Here is a 27,679-nt window from a genome sequence, read left to right on the forward strand (position 1 = left end):
AAATGGGAAGGGTTCTGTTTCAAGCGTACAACCCAGAAGGAATGTCCCAGGAGAATTCATTTGAATACCCAAATTCTGTTCTCAAACATTGAAATAAAATAAAATTCTGCATATTTGGCTTTTGACTTTATGGGTATGTCAAACACCAAAGAATGGTTGATGGACACATTGCACGATCTGTTTTATGAAGGGCAAAAGGAATGCCGAGAAGGTACAATATTAAGCATTTACAGTACAATACAATTTAATAGGTATCTTACATACAAAAGGGATGGCATTAAGACCTAAACATTTTATTTACGTAGAAAAGATATTAAACTAACTTGATGGCACAAAATGTACAATGCAGCAACTTTTCTGCATAGATAACCCTCAACCAGTTGTTTTGGGGGGGACAGATGGAGAAAGTCTCCTAACTTTTTTTGCTTAACAGCTCTCACTCAGTTTGATGAAAGTAGCGTGCTTAAAAAAACCTGTACTTTGCAAAAGAGAACTTTTTTGAAAAAGTGGTGTGTTGTGACAATTCTGTACTTGTTTAGTTCTGAGGTAGCTAAGGGATGTGTATGTGTGTGTGTGTGTGTGTGTGTGTGAATGAATGCCCTGTTTTTCTTGGTAGCACCATCCTCTCCCAGATCTCTCTTTCCAGGTTCCTGGTGTCTCCATTATAGCCCAAGGAATCATGAAGAAGTCCTCCTGGCCTTTTTATTGGCCTTCAGCACCATTCTCAGAGGGCAGCAAAACTGCAGGGACAGCATCTTGCAAAATGCAATATGTGGTGGCCATCTTGTAGTTTGACACTTCCCCCCTCCCGCTCATCACAGCTAACTGTAGTTTTGTCCTTAAATTGTTGGAGAACCTCTCTTTACTCTGGTGAAATCCCTTCTTATCCACAAATTTGGTGGGGAATTTCTATTTGTGGCAATTCGATTATTACTCTTGTTGATGAAATATGTCAACAAATATGTCTTGGTCAGTTCAAAAATGGGCCATTCTGCTCAAGAGCAGCTGCTTGCAGGGATACCAAATTTCCTTAATGAAGTTCTTCACATGGGACGCTAAAATCTAAGGGCGAGTTTTTGGTACCGTGCGGTTTCATTTCATGTGGCCCTGCCACATTTTGGTATTCCTTTTTTCCCCTTGAACTTCAATTAGAGCTATTCATCCATCTTAGCAGGTTTACTAATTCAAGAAAACTGCCTTTTCTCCTAAACGTTTTGAATTGGCAGTTTGGTTTGCCCTCCAGGCTTAAACCGAGTATGGCTGCAGTGGGGCATCTTGGGAAGTGCAGTTTTGAGAGGGTAATATAACTGAGGTTCTTGGCCAGATTTGCACCTTATCAGAACTATAATTCCCTGGATTCCACATTAAACTGATAATCGATACGCATTTTTAGTATGAAATACACTATTTATGACTGAACACTCCTCAGATACAAAGATTTCTCTCCAAGCCTCAATTTTTGAAGTTGTGCTCATGAGAAATGGGTCGAGACTAAGCAATAAAACAAACTTAGCTGGATCCATGAACTTGCAGATACATTTCATAGTTCAACTCAATGAGGTTCTCCAAAGAAGTTTTCTGTCAGTACAAAAACTTACATGAGAAGGACTGGGCAGAACGTCTGGATTCTCACTCAATACGCTGCTCAGGAGGCACCAGGGGTGGAGAGCTTCCCTTCCCTTGTTTTTTTAAATCTTTTGAGCAGCCTCATACTGGGACTTACTCACAAAACTCAAACACTTTGCACAATTGCAAGGTGCGTACAACCTGATATGCCATGTTGAGGAATAGATATTTGTGATTCAGTGCATTCTAGGAAGCCAAGTACTTACCTTGGCAAGTTGAGTGAATGGTGATTGGCCTGCATCGGACTGAGCAGTGGGGAGGGGCTTTAAAGAACTTTTAACCTAACGTTTTAGCGCGGGAACTTTAGATCCTGCCTATTCTCTTTGCTATCACTGTCACCGAATAAATGTTCCTTTTGAAATGCTACCTGTTTCAAGAGTTCTGCTTTCTTGAGGGGACCGTTGAGGCAAGACCTTACCGAAGCTACCCCTCAAAGTCCTAACGGCCATCAATATTTGAGCATAGCATGGCATATAAATGCAGCCCACCTTCTGCATGTTGACCCGAGCTTCGATTCTTGAGTTTTTGTGCAAAACCAGTCAATCAGCGAGTGAAGAAAATAGTGCTAGTGATTACAGTTTGTCATCCCTCTTCCTATGTGTTATACCCGTTGGATTTTGGGAAATGGCAGCCCCAACAGGTCTGACGTTCCTTTGGTCTGGAAGGATGCACTAACCTACCAGTCAAGGTATACAACCTACGTAGAGAGTAATTCATACAACACCAAATTATGGCACAGCATAAACGGGCAGATTTTTCTGGATCATCTGAACTGTCATGACTGCTCAGAGATTGAAAACCAAGTTTATTTTCTCAAAAATGCTGATGTCCAAGGATTTGTGAATGGAAGCAAAGTATTTAAAGTAGTTGCTCAAAAGAAGAAATGCATCACACTTTTGTGTCATTTAAAAAGATGACACACAACATCCAATCAGTGTGGCACCATCCATTTCCTTGTGTCAAGGCAATATGGGGACTGAATTCAAATGAAGAATGAAAGGTGACTTGAGACACAATTTAGCCAGTTCCCATTCTTAACGACAATAAAAACCAGCATCACTTAACTTGGCCTTACCTCAGGACCTATTTAAAGTTACACAATTTTGCAAAAATTGACTTGAACTTCATTTTTTAAAGAATTTGCAACTGTGTGAGATGTATATGTGTATGGGGGAAGGAGGACAGCAAAGATGTGGGACTGGAAAGAATGAAATCAGGTTCAGCACCATTAACGGCTCTGGTCCCTACCTGAACTGGCTCCTCTAAGACAATTGTCGTAGAAAAATAAGCCATAATACAATGAATCCAAGAAATGAGCAAAAGATCATGAGTAACAAATGGAGATAGGAAAGTAATGACTGACAGGCCAGAGATAGTACAGGGTTCAGGGAAGACGCTCAGCATACCACCAGCTTCCTTCTGGCAGCAATCAAGATCTTGACACATTCGTAGGACAGAGGGGCTATCCTCCAGAAAGCTGGTGGGCTTATTCCTTCAGTGAGACATACTTTAATTACATAAACTGGTCTTTTCCACCAAATTCAGTCCAGTTAGTTCTTTACAGAAGCATCACTACTTTCCATGTGCCAAAACAATCCCACAAAACGCCAGGCTTCCAAGTGCACTGCGATGACTTGAGTAATAATATAAACAACTCTGTGTTGTGTCATTGTCCTTGTTTCCACGCGAGAGTCATGGCTGGCCATGCAACAGGTTGCTTCAGAAACAGGCTGGCTGCTCCTGCATAATACTGTTCTGGGAGTCCTGAGTGTTTCCACCCAAGGGACCTTTGAACACATCTACTGTCTCAAAGGAGGGAGGGAGTCAGTCCTTAATCCAGGGGTTCTTGCTTTATTCTGATGGTGGTATTGGGCTGTGGTCTCCTGTCTTCACGACACAGCACATATTCACTGAACTGGGAGGAATCTACGCCTCCACCGCAGGATGCTGCCACATTAAATCCCTTCTGGAACAACCGTTCAAGAACCTGGAGATTTTGGGCGGGAAAAGAAATATATTAGAACAAGATTTCATATACAATATGCCCCTAAAAGATCCAAAGATGCTTTCCTGACTCCAATAGGCTACATTTTCTAATAAATAGGCAGAAATGAAAAATTGCCACTTCAAGATATCTGGAAGGCTTCCCTAAATCACCTGGCCCACAACCTTTGATAAGCCACAAATGGCTTATCAACTAAGCCACCTGAAGGACTTCTTCCTGAAGGAACTTCGTTTGTTTAGAATACACGTTTGATGTGAAAAAAATCTCAAATTCAACTGCAAGATTTTTTGGCTAAAAAGTTCCTGCCTAGAATTTTAGGCAACAGATGATACCCTTCAGTTAACATTACTAATAGATCCTAATGGAATCATCTACTTCATCTTGTAGGAAATTTTTGTCACCAACCCTTTCCCAGTCACATTCTGAAGTTCTGGTTTCAACCAATGGTGACCCCAGAGACTTAAAGCTTGACTTCTGTACAGACCACCAATCTCAATATGATCATCTTCATAATGCTTTCACCTTCCAATTTCACCTTGTCAAGACTTCTCCTTGTTATGCAATGTTGTTTTGTTCTCTTCAGAAAGGAATCAAGTTCTTCCACTTACTGAGAGGATTAGTCATAATTATAACTTTTTTCTGGGTTATAAAACTGTTTGATATTTTATTTACCCCCTGAGAGGTAAGAACAGAAGCCATTTAAACTATAATGAATTTAGTAAATGAGAATTTTTTTGGATAGGCTCTCCATGGCCACTATTAAAGTTGGCTATATCTAGCATGGTGTCAGAGGCAAAATTACTCTGGAGGACATCCATGTTTCCGGATGCATGTCTTGCTGAAGGACGGGATAAGTGAGTGAGGGCTCTTTCCAATGAACCTCCCAAATCTTCCTCGATCCTTGACTCCTGATTATGCTATTTCTGTACCTGAGTTTAATGTTCTTTCTTAAAAAAATATAATTTTTATTAAGGATTTTTAAATGAGTGAAAGATAAACATAAAATACAAAAAATGAAATTGAGAAAGCAAAGCTTGAAAGGGCAGAAAATAAAATATAATGTATAAATAAAAGAAAAAGAAATGCTGTTACTTCCATTTTTACAGTAGTTTCAACCTTAGTTATTATTAGTATTATTTGTCCCACTTTAAAACTACATACATAGTTCACCTCTTCCCATATCCTTCACTGTGCAAGTCCCAAAATAATTAACTAATCTTTGTCCATTTTGAGCAAAAAGTATTTTAAAAGTTTCCAGCATTTTTAAAAGAACCTTATTGTCTTGTCCCTTATGAAAGAAGTAAATTTTATATTCTGCTCTCTTATCCAGTATCTCTGCATTATTGATCCTTAGTTTGCCATTAATTTGCCTTCTTCCTGACAAGATGCACAGATATATTTCTTGGTACATTTATTTTTGGTATAGATACTTGTTGACTTCTGCAACCATGTCTTCTTCCCATTTTATTTTTAAGGCTTCAGCAATTCTCAGTAAGTTGAGAATCTCAGTAAATTGAGAATTTGCCAGATTGTTCCCTAACTACTCTCACTCCCAAGCAACATTCTTTCTCTTTTAAATCCAGTAATGCCACATTATCTAAATCTTTTTACATCTTTTGGCTGAATGTTTCTGTGTTGCTCATTTGTATTGTAGATTCTTCAAATTCTTTAATTTATCTTTTTTCCATATTTGCAGAGCTTCCTTAAATTCTCCCATGAAATGTAATCAATTTTTTTTAACAGATACTGCTTACATTTTATCTTTGTGTGCAGTGGTGCAGTGGTTAAAATGCAGTACTGCAGGCTACTTCTGCTGACTACCAGCTGCCTGCAATTTGGCAGTTCGAAACTCACCAGGCTCAAGGTTGACTCAGCCTTCCATCTTTCTGAGGTTGGTAAAATGAGGACCCAAATTGTTGGGGGCAAGAGGCTGACTCTGTCAACCGCTTAGAGAGGGCTGTAAGCACTATGAAGCGGTATATAAGTCTAAGTGCTATTGCTATTTTTATTTTTATATCATAATGTGAAGTAACAATTTCTATAATAACAAATCTACAGTGCAATTCAGAAAGTATTCAGACCTCCTTCACTTTTGTCAATTTTGTTATGCTGCAGCCTGATTCTACAGTTGTTGAAATTTATTTTTTTCCTCATTAATCTACACTCAGTACCCCATAATGGCAAAGCAAAAACAGAATTTTGGAACTCCCTGTAAATTTATTAAATACTGCCTGAATGTACTGTATTTAATTGGCAAAACCCAAAATCAAAGTTTCATTTTTCCACCTCAAGCACAAAGTCCAAAAGTGGTTTCCAAGTAGAAACAAAATTAATTATGTTTTCTTTAACCATAGCAGTCAATTTAGCCATTTCTGATAAATTCATCAACTTTTGCAGCCATTCACCCATTGTGTGAATCAAAATGTCCTTCCATTTTTGAGCATAAAGTAGTCTTATTACTGTCAACAAAAAAAGATTTTCCCCCAAATCTTTTTCCATTAGACCCAAAAGAAAAGTCTCTGGTTTTCACTTTAAGAATCTGCAGATTCTTCACTTTTTTAAAATTTATATTTTCTTCCATGTTTTCAAATTTCTCCTCCATTCTTTCTTCCAATGAGGCTAAATCTCTCTCAACTGATCCAGTCACATTTTCCCTTAAGTCTTTGAATATCCTTTGCAGTATTTCTGATAAAATCCCCTTTTTTTGTCATTTGCTCCGTCAAACATCCTCTCCTCAATTCTGCAAGTTTCACTGCTTTCTTAACAGTAGCCTTTCTTTGATTTATAATCCAGTAAGGAAAAGTAAAAATAAAAGGCAGGCTCTGGTGGTTGCGTTCAGTAGCCTGTTATTTTATGGTCTACATGATCTTTTATGTCGATGATACATGATCTCTATGGTCTCTATGATCTTTTGCAACTTTCTCTTACCTCTTCGGCAAAACCCACCAATTGCTTTCTTGTTTCCCAGTCAGATATGAATTATTTATTTCATTATTTAAAAAAATACTTTAAAGTAAATAATCCTAACTTCAACTGTCCCTTGTTCATTTTAAATTGTTAATCTTATTTCAGACCCAGCATTTTGCTTTTAATTATGGTTAAGTCCTTATCTTTCTTTGCTTTTAGCTTTAATCTTTCACCATGGCCGAAGGATCACTCACTAGGTGGTATAATTGCTCTGCTGCTTTTAAAATACTTCTATTCCAAGGTGCTTTAGGAAGTAGAGAGTGGGGCAAAACCATGTTGTTGAACAGGTTGCAGGCAATGAGCATGGAATTTCTCCAATGGCTCCCAGTAATCTTACTCATGAGCTGCCTGCAGATCTCCCTAACAGGAATGGCCCTCTCCTCGCTTCTTGTCCAGAGAGGCTCCCAGTCACACTTGCCTCCTCAGTATCATCTCTGTTATTTGGAGATGCATCTCATCTCCATTGTTCCCCACCCAGAAGTCTAAAAAGAATGCTAAAGCTACGTTTACTTATTAATCAAATTTATAGGGCCACCCATCGCACCCAAAGTGACTCTGGGTGGCGTACAATAATCCAGTAAATAACAGTAAATAAATAAGACAATCATTAGCTAAAGCCATTATATAATAAGTATTAAACTATTTTAAAATAATAAAAACAAAGCTAAAACAGGAAAAGGGAATAATAGATGGAGGGATGCAACTGTTACAAGGTCTTGAAGGACCTTCTGAAGCAGAGGTGAGGTTGGCAGTGCCCTTTCTGAAACCCTCAGAGATATTAGGAACATTTATTTTCTATAGCTGCCCACCACAAGCAAGTGACTCGGCAGGAGCAAACAATTACAGTATTGTAATTAAATATATATATATAGCAACTGAGTAAAAATGTCAGAATCTATGTCAGTTTGGCCAGAAAACAGGGCACTCATGATCCCCAGACATGGACACAAAGCCAGGTCTTCAAAGACTTACAAAAAGCCAAGAGGGCTGGGGTCATCTTTAATTCTGGGGGGAGAATGGTGGGAAGGGCAGGTCTCCTAGTTCCCACCAGCTGACATTCCTTCCTTGATGGGACCGGTAACATGCAAAACCACCAGAGTGGATTGGACAGGTGGAAACCGCTGGGAGAAGATGGTTCCTTACGCAATCCAGAGCCAAGCCATGAAGGGCTTTAAAGGTGTGTTTCCGGGTTTAATTCAACCAGCAGAAACACAGGCATCCAATGCAGCTCTCATAGTGGTGTTACGTACGTTGAATATACAATACCATTTACTACCCATGCAGCTACATTTTGCACCAGTTGAAGCTTCCAAATGGTTTTCAAGGGCAGCGCCACGTAGAATGCATTGCAGTCATCCAAACAAGAGGCCAGAAACTGTGAGTGATGGTGAGCAGGGCCCACCAGTCCAAGAATGGACACAATGGGCACATTACCCAAAGGTGTGCTCAGGCTCTTCTAGCCACAGCAGCCGCCTGCCCTTCTAGCAGGCGTCATAACTCCAGGAGGACCACCAGATTGCACACCAGGTTTCCACCCCATCCAGGAAAAAGATGGAAGACCTCTGTCACTGGAGTGCCCAGATAGCAGAACCCACCCAGCCTTGCTTGGGTTGAGTCAAAGCCCATTGTGCTCCTTCCAGTTCTCTACAGTCTTCTGGCACCAAGACAGGATAACTATGGCACTGCTCAGGCGGCCTGGAATAGAGAGGTAAAACTGGATCTCATCAGCATATTGATGATACCTTGCCTCAATCTTCTGGATGACCTCACTCAGTGGTCTCATACAGAGGTTCAATAGGTGCCCTGAGGCACCTTACAAAATAGAGGCTGTGAGCTGGATCTCTCCTTCCCTTATCAATATTGACTCCAGAGGAAGGTGGAGAGCCAGCACAATACAATGCCATCCATCCCAAACTCCTGAAGCCAGTTCAGCAGGACACCATGGTTGATGGAACAACTGAACAGGGCAACCACACACAACTCCTTGATGGCAGAACTGATGGAAAACCCGCAACAGGGACAGTAGTGATAGGCAAGTTTACAACTGGCTTAGCAACCGCACTCAGTGGGTAGTCCTCAATGGAACCACATCCACAATGGAAGGAAGCATGCAGTGGGGACACCAACACTTTTGAAGGTAGACTCAAGATTCAGAAGGACCTTGACAGAATTGAACATCATGCCTGATCCAACAAAATTCTGATGGTGACTAAGTAAGGTCCTACACGTACACAAGAAATACTAGGACAGATATAGAATAGGTGTTCCTGCCTCAATGGTAGCAACCGTGAGAAACCATTTAAGTATGAGCCAGCAGGGTGTTGTAGCTGCCAAAAAACCCTAATGCAGTCCTAGGTTGCATCAACAGTGCTTTATACTGTACTGGTGAGATCACACTTGGAATACTGCATCCAGTTCCTGGTCACCACAATACCAAAAAAAATATGTTGACACTCTAGAAAGAATGTAGAGAAGAGCAACAAAGATGATTAGGGGACTGAAGGCTAAAACATATGAAGAATGGTTGCATGAATTGGGTATGTCTAATTTAATGAAAAGAAGGACTAAGAGTGATATGACAGCAGTCTTCCAGTATTTGAGGGGCTGCCACAAAGAAGAAGAGGAGGTCAAATTATTCTCCAAAGCACCAGAAGGCAAGACAAGAAACAATGAATGGAAACTAACCAAGAAGTGATCCAACCTAAAAATAAGGAGAGATTTTCTGACAGAACAATCAAACTGCTTGCCTTCAAAAACTGCAGGTGCTTAATCACTGGAGGTTTTCAAGAAGAGACTGGACAGCCGTTTGTCCAGAATGGTATAAAATCTCCTGCCCTGGGCAGGTGGTTAGATTAGAAGACCTCCAAGATCCTACACAATCCTTATTATTCTATGTTTTATATCTGCAGCAAAAATTGCTTGAAAAGGCAAAACCTCCTTTAAGATGTCTTAGCCATGGATCAGCCAAACCTTATGAAGACTTAGCAGTAAAAGAGCAATAACCTAAAGGTTGGAATACTTTTGTTAAAGCAATTGGCCATTCACCTTCTTTCCCTGTTCTTTCGGACTCCAGACAGGGACGACGCTGTAGAGATTGAATCTGAGAGTTTATCAAATGCGATTTGGTCAAAAAAGGATTTCAACGCAGGATTTCTTCTGAACTGAGGCTACCAGCGGACTTTTTCAATGTTATTTTAGTTTTCTGGACTCGTTTAGGGTATAAATGACTCTGCAAAATACTTGGTTCCAAAGGGCCCAGGAGAGGAGCTAGGAGCTACATGATAGATCTTGGTCTTTCAGGATCTCCTAGCATATGATGCAGTGATAATTCTGTAAGTTATTCCTAAATGACTACAGTGTGATTAAAGTCTTGCTTACAGCAAACCTCTACAGAAAAGCCAAATATTAATCAAACAAACAAGCGTTCTGCAGGGCAGTTCAGTACATTATGGAGTAACATTCTGTCTGGTAGTGATATTGATGCAACCTCTTAAGGAAAAGCAACGCTAGGGCTTCAGTCATAACCAAATGAGGCTGTGACTCATCATGAATATGCAATGGTGGAAGTGGGGGGGACAGTGCAAACGTCTGCAAACACATTTACTGGTGCAATTTGTCTTTAAGGGGTTTTCCTTGTTTCTGGGAGGGGGAAGGAACAGATCTGCTATTAACACACATGGATTTGTCTTTCTTATGGTGCTGTCATTTCCACCAGATCTCAACACAGCTACATCCTCAATTTTATGTTGGCACCTGGCCCATGGCCTCCAAATTCGCAAAGGGATCCAAAGGTCCAGTTCTGAACCCAGTTGCCTATTTCTTCCTCAACTCCAACCTGCACAGCCGGGACCTCTCCTGCCCGGGATGAGAGCTGTGCCAGGCAGCACGGGGCAAGGGGCCATCTCGAGTCAGTTTGGTCTAGTGGTTAGGGCACCCGGGTCATGGCTGCATCTCACCTATCCAAGCTTCATGAGCTGACAGCCTGACTTTAGCAATGGGGGTGGTGGGCAGATTGGACTGTAAGGAAGAAGGGGGGACGAAAGCCCAGTTGAGCCTTGTGAGAAGCTCCAGCCAGCCAAGGCCAACTAACAATATGCAGAGTTGGAAATCAAGCGCCTGTTTCCTAAACAATATACAAGCACCTGATTGGACATTTGCAGATAACCCGGGGGGAGGGAGGGGAAGAGGAAAATTTACTTTGAACTGTTGGTGCAGGAAATCCTCAGATTTAGCTTTGCTAATTCTGTAACTATTTAAGCTTCAGTAAAGTAGATTCTTGGCAAAAACAAATGGCTAGGAGTCTTTCTTTGCTAGAAGGCTGAGTGGGACAATTGACAACCAGGCTAGAAAGCAAAAATGTAAGTTCTAGTCCTGCCTTAGGCATGAAAGCCAGCTGGAGGAGTTTGGGCCAGCCACACGCTCTCAGCCCAACTCACCCCACAGGGTTGAGGGCTGCTGGGGGGAAAATAGGAGGAGGAAGGTGTGCTGGGAATGTTCATCGTCTTCATTCATTTGTAAAATAATAGAGGCATGGTATAAATAAGCAAACAAACAAATAAAATCTCTAGTCGTTGCAGATTGGGAAAGATTGAAGGCAAACGAAGTCCAGGAAGAAGAACATCATGGCTTCCAAATCTAAGGGACCGGTTTGGACAAAACGCAGCAGCACTTTTTCGTGCGGCTGTTGATAAAAATAGGATCGCCAACATGATCGCCAATGTCCGAAGATGGATATGGCACAAGAGGAAGAGGTCGTTGCAGAGTCACATGCACGGTACTGCTGAATGGTGGAATCTGCTGTAAAGATCTGATTCAAGAGTGGTTGGAAAGCCTCCTTAGAAGGCTGACCCTGGGCTTCTTCCCCTCCTCCCTTGAGGTCCTCAGTGCCACTTAATGAGGCATTTCTTTGTGAGTTGGAGTCAATGAGCCAGGACAAACAGGAGCAGATGCCTTTTGCTTGGCTCCCCCAACCCAAATTTGCATAATGCTGCTTGCTTACAACTCGTCTTTGCCTTATCTATGGAATGCACACATTGTCAGGTCTGCCATCTTCAGCTTCTTCACTTGGCTGGCATCCTGCCATAAATCGCATGGGAGGGGAAGAGGAATTTGGGGCAGTAACATGTGGGACTGGGAATGAGAGGACAAACGGCAAACCAGAGGTGCCAAACGAGAATAAAACAGCCTCCAAGGACACCTGGCCTGGGAACCGAATGGGAAACTGCAGTGAGAAAGGCCAAACATTCGAATCGTTCCCAAAACAGGAGGGCCCTTTTCTACTCATACTGGAGATTGGGCTCTTAATGCCCGTTATTCATTTCAATATTGACAGAAGTTCTTTGATAAGCAATAGGTACATGCATGCATTTCCAATGGAAATCAACTTTGTGGCCCACCACAAGGAAAGTAGATAGTTTGTCCATCTATCCACCCAACTTAGGCAATTATTTTTTAATAGCCAGAATTGAAGGGGTAGAAAAACTGTAATACATGTTTTCCTGGTATATCCAATCAGGCTCTTATAACTGTTATCAGGAAAACTTGTTTTATCAATAAAACAAATTTTCCTGATAACAGTAGTAGTGTTATGATTTTTGTTAGCCAGTTAAAACAAAAAATGTAGGTAAATGATATAAAAGTTAATGACTATTGGGGTTATTATAGCTGGGTCAGCTTGTTGCATATATTTCAGGGGGGAAATTAATGTACTAATTTGGAAAAATATTAATGGACTTTGGAATTGTGATAATTCCTAGTTTAAGAATTATATGACATTTTTCTATGTGCTAAATTGGAAATCAATATTCCGTAGGTATGGAGATTTTACAGTAATTAAATCATATAAATTATCCTGGGGAGACCGAGAGGCTTCAGAATCCAGGAGTTTAACATCGTTAGCTCTGGATGGGTTGCATTGCTTCCCAGAGACCCTGTGAGTCCCTCCTGGACTCTTGAGTCCTACTCAAACAACAGGTAGCCGTCTTGGCTACAAGAGCCTTTGTGCCACTTTCCACTGTGCACCCTTTGAGCCCTTTCCTCGATCCAGTCACTCAGACTCTAAACTTCAGCCACTATACAAACCTTTTGATTAAATAAAACAACATTTAAAGTGTGAAATCAAACTTTAAATGCTGACACAATGGTTCCTGAAACTGAATATTTCTTTGATAAAGATAAATCTTTAAAACATTGCTAAAACTCAGAATTGTTATTTGGCAGCACCATTATTGTTATAGGAAGTAAAAGACACTTTCAAATCCACGGAAACCAGGAAGTCCTCCAGCTAAATTGGCTTTTCTGGGCAACTGGATATCGTGGAGCCTTTTGCTGCTTTTCTGTTGGAGCTAAGGAATCAAGTTTCCCCCCCTCTTTCATTAACATTAAAGCTGAGGAAGGTTAATGTTAATTTTGCTGAGTGTACAAATGATCACTGAAGCCTATTTGTTAAACATACCTCCAAAAATTGCCACAGCAACTCTGGCAATGAGGCTATGCCAATGAATCCAATTGAATCTTTGCAGTAATAAAACAGCAATACATTTCAGTCAGAATTAGCCTATTAATTGATATTTTAGATTTAGAGTAAACTAAGTTGGCAATGACAACTTCACCGTGTATGAAAAAGAATATTTTGCTATGATGCAGGTTGAATTCTTGAAATATATTTCGAGCTGGATTATCTTTTGTAATTATTAGTACAATATATCTCAATCCTTCAAATTATAAATATATTTCTTCACATTGTATGTTGTCTTAAGGAACTTGCCAAGGAAATTATTTATGTTCCATTAGATTTAATTTGGTTTTAGTACTATTGGTCTGTTTTACTAATCAATCAAATGATATTTTGTGTATAAAGGTGTTTTTAGTCTTTAGAGTCTCCTTGATAATTAAGATTATTTACTTCATGTTGTAGATATTGTACAACAGTTTAAGAAATTATCAGGATATTGAATTAACTGAAATAAACCCATTATATAGTTGGATCTAACACATCTCTAGACATTTATAAAAATGGAATTTTCTTACCAAATATCCTAGAATAATTATTCGCATGAAGATATATTTGTGCAGAGGCACAATTCCAGCATGACAGGCTGCAACTTACATTTGTGCACATTAAGAAATTACTTTGGACTAATCTTAATTTAAAAATTTGAGGCAAATATGTATCTATTTACGTACACACACAATAAATTATATGATTCAGACCAGAATGGCAGTGAATTCAACTGAAACGTTTTCAATTTAGATCTAACACATTAGCAACTTCTGAAACCTCTTAATTTCTTGTCGTGCTGAAAAGCATTGTGAAAGATTATAAATTTGCAGGTGAAATGAACAGACATCCAATAATTTGCAAAAATCTGAAATGAAGAATTTAGCAACTTGATGCTTTTGCACTTTAAATATTGCTAAATATATTTCTTATTATCTCCAGATAAAATTAACTCATCAAATGCTTTATTGGACACCTTGGCAGATACTCAAGAAGGTTTGAATGTCAAACCTTCATGTCGAAGTTGTAACATATTTAGGTGCAAATATGATTTGGGGTTTCTCTCTGGTTGCTCCACTGTCAAGACAACACAGTTTAACAAGAAATCTGGCTCAGACCTTTGCAATCCAAGATCAATTATTATACCATACTGGCCTCCATCCCATCAGTGTGGGTAGAACTGGAAAAAAAGGGAAGCCTTTATTTTCCTTGCTGAACCTGGCTTGGGATTTTCACATGGGAAAACACTCCTGAGTTTCATTACTGCCAATGAAAGCACTTTTTCAAGAGCTGACAGCATGATTTCAGGGATGGGAGGCTGTACTCTGATTGTTACTCCCTAAATGCAGTTGTCCCCCATGATTGGCCACTGACATTTGCTGGCAAAATTGCTCATTTGTGGAGTCATAGTTTTTTTGTATTATTTTTCAAAAATAAGAATAGGAAAGAAGGTAGGAGACTCCTGGAAGCCACCTGCTCCTAGGACTCCTTTTTAAAAAATGGCCCCAAATGATATGATTCAGATTGGGCAGCAAAATGGCTGAATTACAGGAATGGGATTTTGGGTGAAGGAGTGGGTAGATTAAAGGTGAAATTGGGAATAATTAAGCTTAATTAAAAGTAATTTAGCTGCTTCCACAGTTCTTAACTCTATGTGTTTGCATTGCTGCTATAGACCACAGTTCTGCTGTAGTTAACTCAACTGTTCCTGATGGGAAAAGCATGGCTGTTATAATACAAAAATTGTGCTTTTAATTCACTTCCTTTTTAGTTGTTTTAAAGTAGCTGGTTTTGGCAATTTTTCTGTATTTGGAGGGTTTATTTATTTATTTATTTATTTATTTAATTTTTATACCGCCCTTCTCCCGAAGAACTCAGGGTGGTGCACAGCCAAAATTAAAAACGAAGACATATAAAATTTAAAACAGTTTAAAAGGAATTAAATAATTTGGCCCATTTCAATTAAGACAAAGACAACCCATATAATTTAAAATTGATCTTGGTATTCAGGCCAGCCCAGCTTGTTGAAACAAGAGCGTCTTGAGGGCACGATGAAAGGTGCGTAGGTCAGGGATCATCCGTAAATCCCGGGACAATTCGTTCCAGAGAGCAGGTGCCCCCACAGAGAAGGATCTCCCCCTGGGAGTCGCCAGTCGACATAGTTTGACCGACGGCACCCCGAGGAGTCCCTCTCTGTGGGAACGTACTGGCCGGTGGGAGGCTATCGGTAGCGATCTCGTAAGTACCCAGGTCCTAAGCTGTCCTAAGCTTGACGTAGTCATCATGGATCATTATACCACCTGATCTCATGGCCCTAAAGTTAAAAAATCGATTTGTTTTATTTTTTGGGGGGGTTCTCTAACTCCTGGTTTGTCTTCATTATCATAAGCTGCAATTGGTTAGTGATATAACGGTGTTATAGAGCTCTGCACACCAAAACAACTAGACACAAGAACAGTTTTTCCCAAATGCCATCACTCTGCTAAACAAATAATTCCCTCAACACTGTCAAACTGTTCACTAAGTCTGCATTACTATGACTATTAATCTTCTCATAGTTCCCATCACCCATCTCCTCCCACTTATGACTGCATGACTGTAACTTTGTTGCTTGTATCCTTACGATTTATACTGATATTGTTTCCTAGTATGATTTGATAGCTTATTTGTACCCTATGACTATCATTAAGTGTTGTACCTTATGATTCTTGACGAATGTATCTTGTCTTTTTATGTACACTGAGAGCATATGCACCAAAGACAAATTCCTTGTGTGTCCACTTGGCCAATAAAGAATTCTATTCTATTCTTTTCTATTAAGGCATCAAGCTAGAAACTTTAGAAGTTGCTGAATTTTGGAAGCATAATCTTTAGATTTATGAATTTTTTTTTTCATTTTATTAAATTTGTATACCGCCCTACTCCCGAAGGACTCAGGGCGGTGAACAGGCACGAAATAAAACACATAAATACAAAAGTTAAGACATGATTAAAACCCAATTAAATAATTTTTGCCCAAGACAATTTAAAACTCCCAATAATTTAAAACGAATTAAAATTTGAGTTTAAAAATTTAAAAGAAGGGGAAAAAATCAGGCCAGGCCGGCCTGCTGGAATAGGAGTGTCTTCAAAGCACGGTGGAAAGTGCGCAGATCCGGGATCCTCCGTATCTCCGGGGGGAGCTCGTTCCAGATAGTAGGTGCCCCCACAGAGAAGGCTCTCCCCCTAGGGGCCGCCAGTCGACATTGTTTGGCTGACGGCACCTGGAGGAGCCCCTCTCTATGAGAGCGTACCAGCTGGTGGGAGGCTGTTTGTGGTAGTAGGCGGTCCCGTAAGTAGCCAGGTCCTAAGCCATGGAGTGCTCTAAAGATGGTAACCAAAACCTTGAAGCACACCCGGAAGACCACCGGGAGCCAGTGCAGCTCGCGCAGGAGAGGTGTCACACGGGAGCGCCATGTTGCTCCCATAACCACCCGCGTGGCCGCACTGGCGCAAGTTGGAGCCTCCGGGTGCTCCTCAAAGGGAGCCCCATGTAGAGAGCCTTACAATAATCCAGGCGGGAGGTAACGAGGGAGTTAACGAATGAACATAGATCTATGTTCAGCTGCTCAATCAATAGTTTTCCCTCACTGAATATACAATTCTAGAGGTAAAAATAAACCAAAGCTCTATTTTCTTCTCTCATTCCTGGAAGGAGGCATTTTTGCACTTGGATCTTGGGTGGCTTCTAAAGCCATTTCCCAGTGAGCCACAGAGGGATTTGGCTTGCTAGAAATTCTAATACAGAGTCAAACTATTCTTCTATTTCTTGTATCTTAAGATCACTGTTGTTTTATAATTTTAATCCATTCTTGCTGTTTTATAGTCTGTTGTAATTTTATAACTTTTATTCCTACATCTATTCCATTCTGCGATCATGACAGTGAAGTCAAGCATGTAATACATTTCATTAATAAATAAACTGATTTAAAAACGGTGGGGAGAAATTCCACTGGGGTTTCAAGGATTAAATTGGGTAGGAATTCATCTCCCACTTCATCCTCAGCCACCAGCATCACTAAAAAGACCAGCGGTGACTTCCGAGGCTGCTCCTTCTCTTCTTCAGGACTGGCCACTCAAGAGAACAACAATAACCATGGTCCTGGGGGGCTTCCTTGGCTCCCACCAGCCCAAATCTTTGGCCAGAAACGAACTCCCCCCTGCATGGCACCTAAGGAAGATCTCCTGCAAGAAGGCCCTTGTTTTTTGGGCTTCCCTAATTAATGAGGCTCTATCAAAGCCTGCTGAGCGGTCCCCCCTCCTGGGGGCGAGTAGCCCTGGTGGGAGAACTCTTCCAAAGAAGACGCCAAAGGACACATGGACCCTGGGTTGCCTCTTCCTGCACCTGCTGATCAGCCTGCCTTTGTTTCAAGACCTAATTTTAAAACTTTAAAAAAGGATGGAAGGAAAAAAAACTCTCAATCAATCCCTACAAAAGCCTTTGAGTATAAAGTGGAACACATTTTATTTTAAATACTCTGGGCAATTTTTACAGTACATCTTTTTTTGGGGAAAAAGTGCAGAGATCATTTTTTAAAGTCCATCCTGCAGGCTCTATCATTTAATTATGAGCGGGACATAAATTATGCATTTAAACATTGTTGCATTTTCTACAAAGTGGCATGCAAAACATTTCTCTCCCCCTTTCCTTTCCTTTTCTCCTTTTGTACGTACTGTAGTTTGATAGGGTTTTTTTTCTTCCCCTCCTTCCTAGGGGCAACGTAGAAGGAAAAAGAGGACTGCAGGGTATGCGATGATGAAAAAAAATTAGCATTTGTCAGGCTAACACCATTATGAGATCAGCGTGGTGCTAACATATACAAAATCTAAATCTATTTTTTTTCTCCTGCTTGAACTTGGGAGGGGAAAGAAGAAGAGAGAGGAAGGGGGGGGAATACTTTGAACAGTGCATGAGCTCACCATAAACCAGGGGTGTTGAACTCGATTTCATTGAGGGCCACATCAGGGTTGTGTCTGACCTTCAGGAGCTGGGTGGGTGGGTGGGGGCGTGGCCAGCTCGAGATCACTCAACGAGGCTCTGTTTTCGGCTGTGATGGCCTCCTGCATCCCTCTGCCAGTGAAAACAGAGCCCGGGAGGGCCCTCCCTAGCTCCATTTTCACTGGCAGAGGGATGCAGGAGGCCGTCACGGTTGAAAACAGAGCCCGGGAGGGCTGCGCGTGATCCTCCGGAGTTCCGTTTTCACTGGCAGAGGCACCGCAGGCTGTTTCCAGGGCGGGCCCGCGGGCCAGATCTAAGCACCCTGCGGGCCGGATTTGACACCCCTGCCATAAACCACATTGCCGTGCACTAGATGGAGAGACACGAAAGCAGAGAGGATTCTTCCGCCAACAAAAAAGGAGGTGGAAGGGCAGAATTACCTGCACCGAATTCAGCCGGCAGTACCCGTTCAAGGGAAAGCGGATGACGTGGGTGGGGTCCTGGTTCCAGCCAGCATTCACCGAGTTGCACATCACATCCCCCGTCTCTGGAAAAATCTCCTCAATCAGCGCCTTCTCCCCGCTCAATGCGATCCGCTCACCGAGATCCGGAGTCACCCTCACCACCAAGCAGTCACAGGGCTGGAAATGTTTCTGTTGCTCTTTCTCCTGCTTCCATCGCTCCAGTTCTTTGATCATCGGCTGCAGCTGGTAATACTTGGCTTCTTCATATAAAAGACTGAAGTCCTTTTGAAGGAAGGGAGAGGGAGAAGCTAGAAACAGCGATGGATTGTTCCCCTGACCCCTGCAAACAGAGACTTTTTCTTAAAAAAAAAGGTTAATATTCCACGGATGCCAAAAAGTCCATTATTTCCTTTTGCTTGGTGGGCGGGGGAGGGGGTGGGAGTCAAAAAGTCAAGATGGCAGCCACAACGATGTGGCCAAAGTCCTGCCCTGGAGGGGGCTTACCCAGTCCTGCCAGCTTGTGTGGATGCTCACTCTGACCTTGCCAAGGTGTTGTGATTGCAGTGTATTTGCCTGCCTGCCTGCCTTTTGTTCCACTTGTGCATATAAGAACCATACAATAAGATAATAAGAGCCTTGGTAGTACAGTGGTCTAAGGCACCCTGTTATTAAGACCAGATGCCTGCAATTACTGCAGGTTTGAATCTCGCCAGGCTCAAGGTTGACTCAGTCTTCCATCTTTTCTAAGGTAAGTAAATTGAGGACCCAGATTGTGGGGGCAATAAGCTGACTTTGTAAAAATATACAAAAGGATGAAGGCTATTGCTTAATGCATTGTAAGCCGCCCTGAATCTCCGGAGAAGACTCAGGGCGTATAAATCAAATCAAATAAAATCAAATAAAATAAAAATAAACTGAAGCCATGTGGCACAATAGCAGAAACAGCAACAGCAAGAGCACTTAGACTTATATACTGCTTCACAGCCCTCTCTAAGCGGTTTACAGAGCCTGCATGTTGCCCCCAACAATCTGGCTCCTCATTTTACCCACCTTGGAAAGATGGAAGGCTGAGTCAACCTTGAGCCTTGTGAGATTTGAATTGCCAAATTGCAGGCAGCCGGCAGGCAGCAAAAGTAGCCTGCAGTACCGCATTCTAACCACTGCGCCACCACAGCTCAAACAGAGTCTTTGCCAGAACTGATCTCCTAGGGCAACAGTCCCCAACCTTGCCACCTTGGTAGCCTGGCAGAGGTGTGTGTGTGCATGTGAGTGGACACTCCCCCAAATGGAGCTTTGCACACAAGCGGATGGCATTTGCACTCATGTGAACGGAGGGCGAATGAGCAGAGAGTGCTCATGGATGGAACTTTGCGCACAAACTCCTTCGCCCAAGTGGAGATCTGCGTGCGAGGGCAAGGGCCCGCCACTCGCATGAATAGAGCTTTGCATACGAACATTTGTCCATTGCTCATGAGGCCCGGTTTCGAACAGGCAGTGGCCCAGTAGTTTTGGGGAGCCCTGTCTTAGTGTACTTTTCCTAATTATCACTATTTCAACAGTTGCATCTCATTCTCTAAAAATGTAACCGGGAAAGAACTCCGTAGGCTAAATGGCAGTCTAATTCATGATCATCCCTACTTACCTAAAAGTCTTCCACTAGTACGAGCCACTGAATCCATGTTGTCATTGATGAACACTCCTTGCAATCAAATAGGAAATTTTTATTGGCTACTCAATCTGAATCTGAAACCCTATTGCACTGAATACAGTGCGACTTACTTTGGAATAAAAGTATAAAAAAAGTGAGGCTGTACATAAAAAGAGCTGTACATAAATTTTTTTACAAAAAAGTTTTACAAAGCAAAACTCAAGTTTAACCAAGCAGGTACACACATTTTCCTGCATCGAGTGACCATCGCTCAAGTTGGAGATGTTTTCCCCTCCTTTAGTACCATCCTCTTCCCCAAAGCAACTCTGTGGTACCCTACCTCTCTTAAGAAGGGGACTGTTCAGAGATCATTTTTCAGAAAACCTGCCAGATTTACACATAGCAAACAAAACAATACAGAAAAATGAAGGCATCCTGTTTGTAGACTTACAAGCAGCCAAGGTTTAAGAATTCATTCAAACACTTTCTGCAAGCATTTGAGGGCCGTTAGAAATACAGCATAAAGCCTACCTTAAGATGGGCAGAGAATAGAATAGAATAGAATAGAATAGAATAGAATAGAATAGAATAGAATAGAATAGAATAGAATAGAACAGAACCTTGGAGGTCTTCTAGTCCATCCCCCTGTTCAAGTAGAGAACCTATACCATTTCAGACAAGTCACTGTCTAGTCTCTTCTTAAAATCCTCCAGTGATGGAGCATCAACAATTTCTGGAGGCCAGTTGTTCCACTGGTTAATTGTGGAATGAGAGAGATGAGGGAGCCTGTGGCCCTGATTAGGCTGTAGCAGAGCAGTTCTCCCACAAGAAAGGTCCAACTGATCCTAACATCCCTGGCAAGAAAATGACATCTCCATCCAACAAGGAAAACCTCCTTCAAAGGTTTCTTCCCTGGTCCCCAGAAACCTCCAATGGGTGTCTTGGAGAATCAAGATGAATCAAGAAGACTTACTTCAGTTCAGGCCACAAATATTGGAAAGGGGGAAATTGCTTTGTCTAACTCCCCTGCTTAGAAGCATCTTTAAAAAGTCCTCAAGAAGGAAGAGATGAAGATGTTGTGCCTACACAGCACTAAATGTTCAGAGCAAAACATCAGAAATCTGCAGCCCAAGACTTGGCTGGTTGCCTTCTGCAACTAGACACTCTCCGGGCACTTCCCTAAATTCTGCTGAAGATGTTACCTAGCCTGGTAACAAAACGTTCAGAAACCAACCCACAAACTTGGAGAACAAACCTCCACCTTCCAACTATCCTAATTTTGGATATTTCTTCTTTGACCCATGCCTTATGTGCTCCTATTGGTCTCCTGACTCCTGGACTGCAATTTCCTTGCAATCTCCCATGCATTTTAAGCTGTAGGCCATAGAAGTCCAATCCCAGCCATGGAGCCACCTCTTCCTTCCCTAACAGAAGTGGACTGCGAATCATTCAATTTCAGAGCATCTGAACAGTCCAAATGTCTGATTTATGGAAAGGCACCATCATGATGTACCTGCAGAGGGAGGCTGAAGTGAGGGGCAACAACAGCAGGTTAGCCCTGCTTAGGGGTTAGGGGTGTTTAAGGGTGAAATATTTTCAATCATTCTTTCCCTGCTTCCTTTAATACAGCTTCCAAAGATTGTTGCCTATACAGGATGTTGAGAAGATTATCAAAGGGATGGAGAGACAAACAAAACAAGAAAGAAAGCAGCTAAATTCCTTCTCATCTATGCAGTTTTCTGAAAAGGACATTTTTAATATAAGCATATTCTTCTTTCTCTCTCTCCTCCCCCCCTTCTCCTTCTCCCCAAGAACTCCCTGCTTCTTCTGAGTCTGGTCTCTCTCTTGAGTCTTCAGAAGTCCTACCTCTCCAAGGGGTGGCTCTTCTGAGACCACATGCTCAATGTCTCGTATGCAGCTTGGAAAGCAACGCTGCTTCCTGAGCATCCCATCCTTCAGTGCAATTTCACTCTCTTGCTCAAGAGGAAGCCGTGCAAGGGAACACCCACGAAACACTTTCAAGGCAGAAGCAGAATTGCCTTCTCAGGCTGGCTGCTGGCTGCACCCGGGAAGCTGCCAATCTGATCTTGCTTATCTGCTAGAAGGAGGCTTTACTCCCATTTTTATTCAGATGACTCAGGGCAGGAAATGGGGAGTCCAAATGAAAAAGTGCTGACAAGGTTTTTTCAAGGTGCTGGAAAACAAGCCAAGCCCCTCTGGCATTCATTGCCCAGGGGAAATGGCTAAAATACAAGCTCTGGCCTACTGGAGGAATCCCGCAAGGCAAGAGAGAACGTTTATTCTCCAGCAATATTAATAACAATTAATGACCTCGTTCAAGTCTTAAATGATCAAAACACTGAATCTAACAAGTCTCACTGTTGCCACCACCATCTCCTCCAAGCTCTCAGCTATGTCTGGACTACTTCTCTCAAGCTAGCACAGACAAAGCCCCAGAGGTTGGGGAAGGCTGGCTAGGCCTAATTTCAGCTCTCGGAGCTGCATGAGGGCGCAAGGGGTGGAAAGAGAAGCTCTGAAGATCCCAGCAACCCACATGACTCCAATGGGTCCCCCACTCCTCCTACGGCCTGCTCTTGAGGAAGCCTTCTCACAATTGCAAAGACAGCTTCCATGTGCCTGTGACTTCTATAAAAAGCCGTAATTGCTAACTCAAAGTCCTTCTGTTGTTTGCTGCTACGTGCTGTGGAGTTAAGTGAAGGATGTAGCTAAGGTAGAGAGTACTTTGAGCCTTGCCTTATTAGCAACTGGAACAGTAGTTAATATGCACTGTAAACACACTTCAGCCAGATGTGATAATAGAGAACTGCTAGTTAGGAACATAAGAGGTATGACTGTCTTCATTGCTCAGCACTTGCTTAGTCTGAAAACAGCCCTCCACGCAGGCAGGACTCTTAAGAGCCCACATCCAAAATCAGCCCTGCTAGAACTGGTGGAAAAACTCCTGGAATAAGAGGTGCGAGGATTGACACCTCCCTTTATATTTTGCATTGTTCTATCTCATAGCAAAGATAAAACAAAACCAGCACATTTGTTTTATAGATAGCATTTTCTTTTGTTCATTCCTTCCCATTGACTGGATCAGTTTATAAATCCCTCTAAAGCAGAGGTGTCAAACTCGATTTCATTGAGGGCCGCATCAGGGTTGTGTTTGATCTCAGGGGGCCAGGGTGGGCATGACCAGCTTGATATCACTCATGTCCGCCGGGGGGGGGGGGCGGGGGGTACCTGTGGCGGCCCGAGCACTCTGCCAGCAAAACAGGCTCATGAGCTCCGTTTTCAGCCATGATGGCCTCCAGTTTCACTGGCAGAGGGCTGCAAGAGGCCATCATGGCCGAAAATGGAGTCTGGGAATGCCGCGCGGGGCCCTCCCAAGCTCCGATTTCACTGGCAGATGCACCATGGGCCAGTCTTTTGCTGTTTCCAGGGCAGCCCCGCAGGCCAGATCTAAGCACCCCGTGGGCCAGATCCAGCCTCCAGGCCTTGACTTTTGACACCCCTGATCTAAAGCAAAGCAGTCCCAGAAACTAGCCTTGACCTGGGCTTGGATAAGCTCACAAGACATCCTCTCCAAAACTTGAAGGAACAGTTTGGCTTCTCTGTTCTTCATCCTTGGAAGTTATCTTCTTCATTCCTTCTTGTTCCTTCCTCCAACCAGGTAATTCAGATTTAGACAGATTTTACAGTCTGGTAACTTTGTGGTGAGAATTTGGGAGCTTTTAAATGCTGAAGACCCCATAGACTGCATTGCCGAGAGGTCCAATCACCATATCACCCCAAAGAAGTGGCCAAAGAACGAACCCTTTTCAGACACCTTACTGGAAAATGGCCCTGGCATTGGGCTGCCTGGCAAAGCTATAAGAGCTCTTCCGCCAACTCCATGCACTGAACGGAGCTCTGGACCTTGTTTGTCTCCACGGAGAAGCTTTGCCTTAAGGCCCATGAAGCTCCTTCTCTGAAACTCAGGAGAGCCTCTGAGAAGTTGGTCTCAGGATCTTTGTCCTGAGCCTTTCTCTCCACAAAAGCTGACCACTGATTTCCAATTCCACGTAAGAGGCCAAAAAAATCAAATCGATGTCCATAACTATATCAATGAAAGCCTTTCTCTTTTGTGTGTATGTCAGACACCCCCTCCCACAACATTGAGGAGAAGGGCAGAGAAAAATGATTTAAAAAACGAACAATGACTAGAGCAATTGACAAAAGCACAAGTAGGAGTTATACTAATAATAATCATGAATTCTGAAACAAACCCCTTGGTTGAGTAAGATGGCTTAACCTCCAGTGGAAGATACTTCCCCATTCACGATTAGATTAGATTAGATTAGATTAGATTAGATTAGATTAGATTAGATTAGATTAGATTAATAGAGTTGGAAGGGACCTTGTAGGTCATCTAGTCCAACCCCTCCCAAGCAAGAGACCCTACACTATTTTTGACAGATGGCAGTCCAGTCTCTGCTTGAAAGCTTCCAGTGATGAAGCTCCTATAAGAATTAGCTCCTAACTATAAGAATGACCGAATCCCTTGTAGATCAGACAGCTCTTAGCATGGACTCCAGTAAGGCAACTTTGAAGAACAGGATTAACTGGTGGTAGAAACAGCAATGGTGGTCCTTCCAGCACAAGTTTTTGAGAAATGTATCTTGCATCACTGCATGTTGAACAGAATCCAGTGTGGCTGTATTCCAGCTAATCAACAAACTCATAATAGGGTCCACATGGCAATACTATTTTCCAAGCCAGTTTGGCAAACAAGGAAGACTTTCTGGAAGGCAAGAGATGGTGGAGAATGCCAAGGAGCCCAAATTCGATCAATGTCCTGTAATTTTCAAATCTAAAAAGGTTCTATTTGTAATATTGCTTTGATTAACGGAAATGCTGAAGCACTTAAGTCCTAGCAGTTGGATGCAAATACACTGATGGCCCATGTAGCCAGCATAAATATTTCTGAGATGTTGCATTCTGTTCATAGTGCTGCTTAAAAGGGACAGCATCCACAAATCCTTGGAAATTTGTTTCAACGACTCCTGCTGAGTTGCATGAAACGTTCCAAAAGGAGCCGTACAATTCATTTTCCTCTGTAAGAACTGCCATAGTCTTAACAGATTAACAGAATTGGAAGGGACCTTGTAGGTCATCTAGTCCAACCCCCCGCCCAAGCAGGAGATCCTACACCATTTCTGACAAATGGCAGTCCAATCTCTTCTTGAAAGTCTCCAGTGGTGAAGCTCCCACAACTTCTGAAGGCAACTTCTGTTCCATGGGTTGATGGTTCTCACTGTCCTTAGAAAATTCCTCCTTATTTCCAAGTTGAATCTCTCCTTGATCAGTTCCCATCCATTCTTCCTTGTCTGGCCTTCGGGTGCTTTGGAAAACAGGTTGACCCCCTCCTCTCGTGGCAGCCCCACAAGTATTGGAAGACTGCTCTCCTGTCTCCCCTGGTCCTCCTCTTCATTAGACTAGCCATGCCCAGTTCCTGCAACTGTACATCATATGTTTGAGCCTCCAGTCTCCTAATCATCTTAGTTGCTCTTCTCTGCACTTTTTCTAGAGTCTCAACATCTTTTTTATAGTGTGGTGACCAAAACTGGATGCAGTACTCTAGGGGTGGTCTTACTAAGGCTTACTAAGCCTTGTTACAACTGTGTCTTGGATGCTTACATTCTTTCTTAGGTATCTCAAATCATAATAGCAAAAGGAGCATTAAAGTAGAGCTGATGTTGATTGCCTCCCAAGACCGCCGAGAAGCCTAGAGAGAGGTTGATCACTCAAGACCTGCTGCTTCATGCTAAAAGAAGTCCAGCACCTGCGTTTCCCTGCCATTTTGATATGATGCGACACCCCCTTATTTCTCCAAAACTAGAAACAAAACCGAAAAAGCACATTTCTCCTGACCATCCAAAACACATTACTAAAGACATTTATAGTTTCTGGCATAATTTGGCTCAGTGATTCCTCATCAAAGATTTCTATTTCCCAAGTGTGATAAAGGCTCATATCCTGGCATATGTTAATAATTTAATATGCTGTGCTGCAATAGAGCCTTTTAATTTATTTTATTTATGCTGCTTTACTTTTTGCTACTAATGGTTTGAATTCAGAATGTTTCAAGTTTCAACATTCCCTTGTTTGAAACAGGAGGCTTCAACTTCTACGCTGCAAGTCTTTTGAGCTCAAAAAGCTGTTTTGAATTCAGTTGAAACACATTTCATGTGGTTGAGGCAACCAGTTATAAACCCTAAATGTCTGGGATCAGATACTTTTCTGTGCCTCTGCTAGAAATTATCACAGTGGAGTATTACTATTTTGTATACAACTGAAATTATACCTGAAATATTTGGATTGTGGTTTTTTAAGAGGTTTAAGTAATTCATGGAAAGCTTTTGCTCTAAAGGATGGCTATGCATTTTTGAAGTAACAATAAAAGTATAAAAATGTATTATGGCTATAGAGGTACTTGACTGATGGAAGTAATCGCAATGGGAATGGGCGTTGGTCCTACCTGATACGCCACTTCTCAGCATGAGGGGAAGATCATCCAGGAGTGGGTAGTGCTCAGCTTCTCTTCTTGGAGACCGAGTCAAACTTTCTTGGCCACGCCTACTCCTGCCTGGGTGCTCCCCAGTTCGACGAAGGCGTAGCAAGGTTGAGACTCACCACCTGCAGAAAAACAGAAGGCCCTCCCCCGGACTAAGGACCAGACGGTCAATCAGGGTGGGGCTGGATGATCTTCCCCTCATGCTGAGAAGTGGCGTATCAGGTAGGACCAACGCCCATTCTCCAGCATATCGGGAAAGATCATCCAGGAGTGGGACTTACCAAAGCCGGTCAGTCATACAGGAGGGAAGCAGTCTGGTCCGAACTCTACTACTCTCTACCGACGTTGGGCCAGCGAGAGGCCGCCCACAACCACAATAACAGTGGAATGTCGGAAGGAGTGAGACCAAACCGCCGAACCAACCTTCGGGACCTAGGGCAGCAGCGGAGAAGCAATCGGCACAGCAGGGTCACTAGCCACTTTATGTCTCAAAGGAATCTAGAAGGCCGGAGGCACAGGAAACAGGAATTCTGTCGATGAGCCAAGGCCCCTTCCCTCGAGGACTAACAACCCCGGGCCACTGACTCTCCTCCTTCCGAGGAGACCTGAAATGAGCGGAACGCCATCCCCCATGGGGAAAGAACCCCCAACCCATTGTGGCCACAGTTCCAGCTGGCAAGACCAGCCGGCCCAGAGAAATAGTTGGAAGGAACAAGGACACAACATGACCGAAATCCCCCAAGGGTATGGGATGATGAAGATACTCCAGACGGTAGAGGTGATGAACCGGGACCCAATCCCGATAGGCTGAGGAACATGGATACATCCCTGAAAGGCCACAGGATATGCGCCCGTCCGCCAATTTGAAAGTGACCAGCCCTTGAGCCTCAGTAGGGATCATTGGGCTGAACGCTAGCAGTAGTCGCTTCCCAG

The 27,679-nt window shown here is 42.5% G+C and overlaps 1 protein-coding gene across 10 annotated transcripts in view; it reads right to left on the bottom strand.

Annotated features, from left to right (window-relative positions):
* Window positions 1–226: 226 nt before the first annotated feature.
* Window positions 227–27,679, bottom strand: part of KCTD15 (potassium channel tetramerization domain containing 15) — a 73,909-nt gene continuing 46,456 nt past the window's right edge. For all 10 annotated transcript variants that reach the window (XM_070952818.1, XM_070952811.1, XM_070952815.1 and 7 more), the window contains 2 exons: window positions 18,516–18,821; window positions 227–3,613 (listed from right to left, as the gene is read on the bottom strand). In XM_070952818.1, the coding sequence (XP_070808919.1) occupies window positions 3,458–3,613; window positions 18,516–18,773 (414 nt within the window). In that variant the 5' untranslated portion in view covers window positions 18,774–18,821 and the 3' untranslated portion in view covers window positions 227–3,457. The remainder of the gene's footprint in view (window positions 3,614–18,515; window positions 18,822–27,679) is intronic.

The sequence above is a fragment of the Pituophis catenifer genome, unplaced genomic scaffold (genome assembly GCF_029215685.1).
Source record: "Pituophis catenifer annectens isolate HBS135680 unplaced genomic scaffold, rPitCat1.0.hap2 SCAF_13, whole genome shotgun sequence".
Lineage (NCBI taxonomy): Eukaryota > Metazoa > Chordata > Lepidosauria > Squamata > Colubridae > Pituophis > Pituophis catenifer.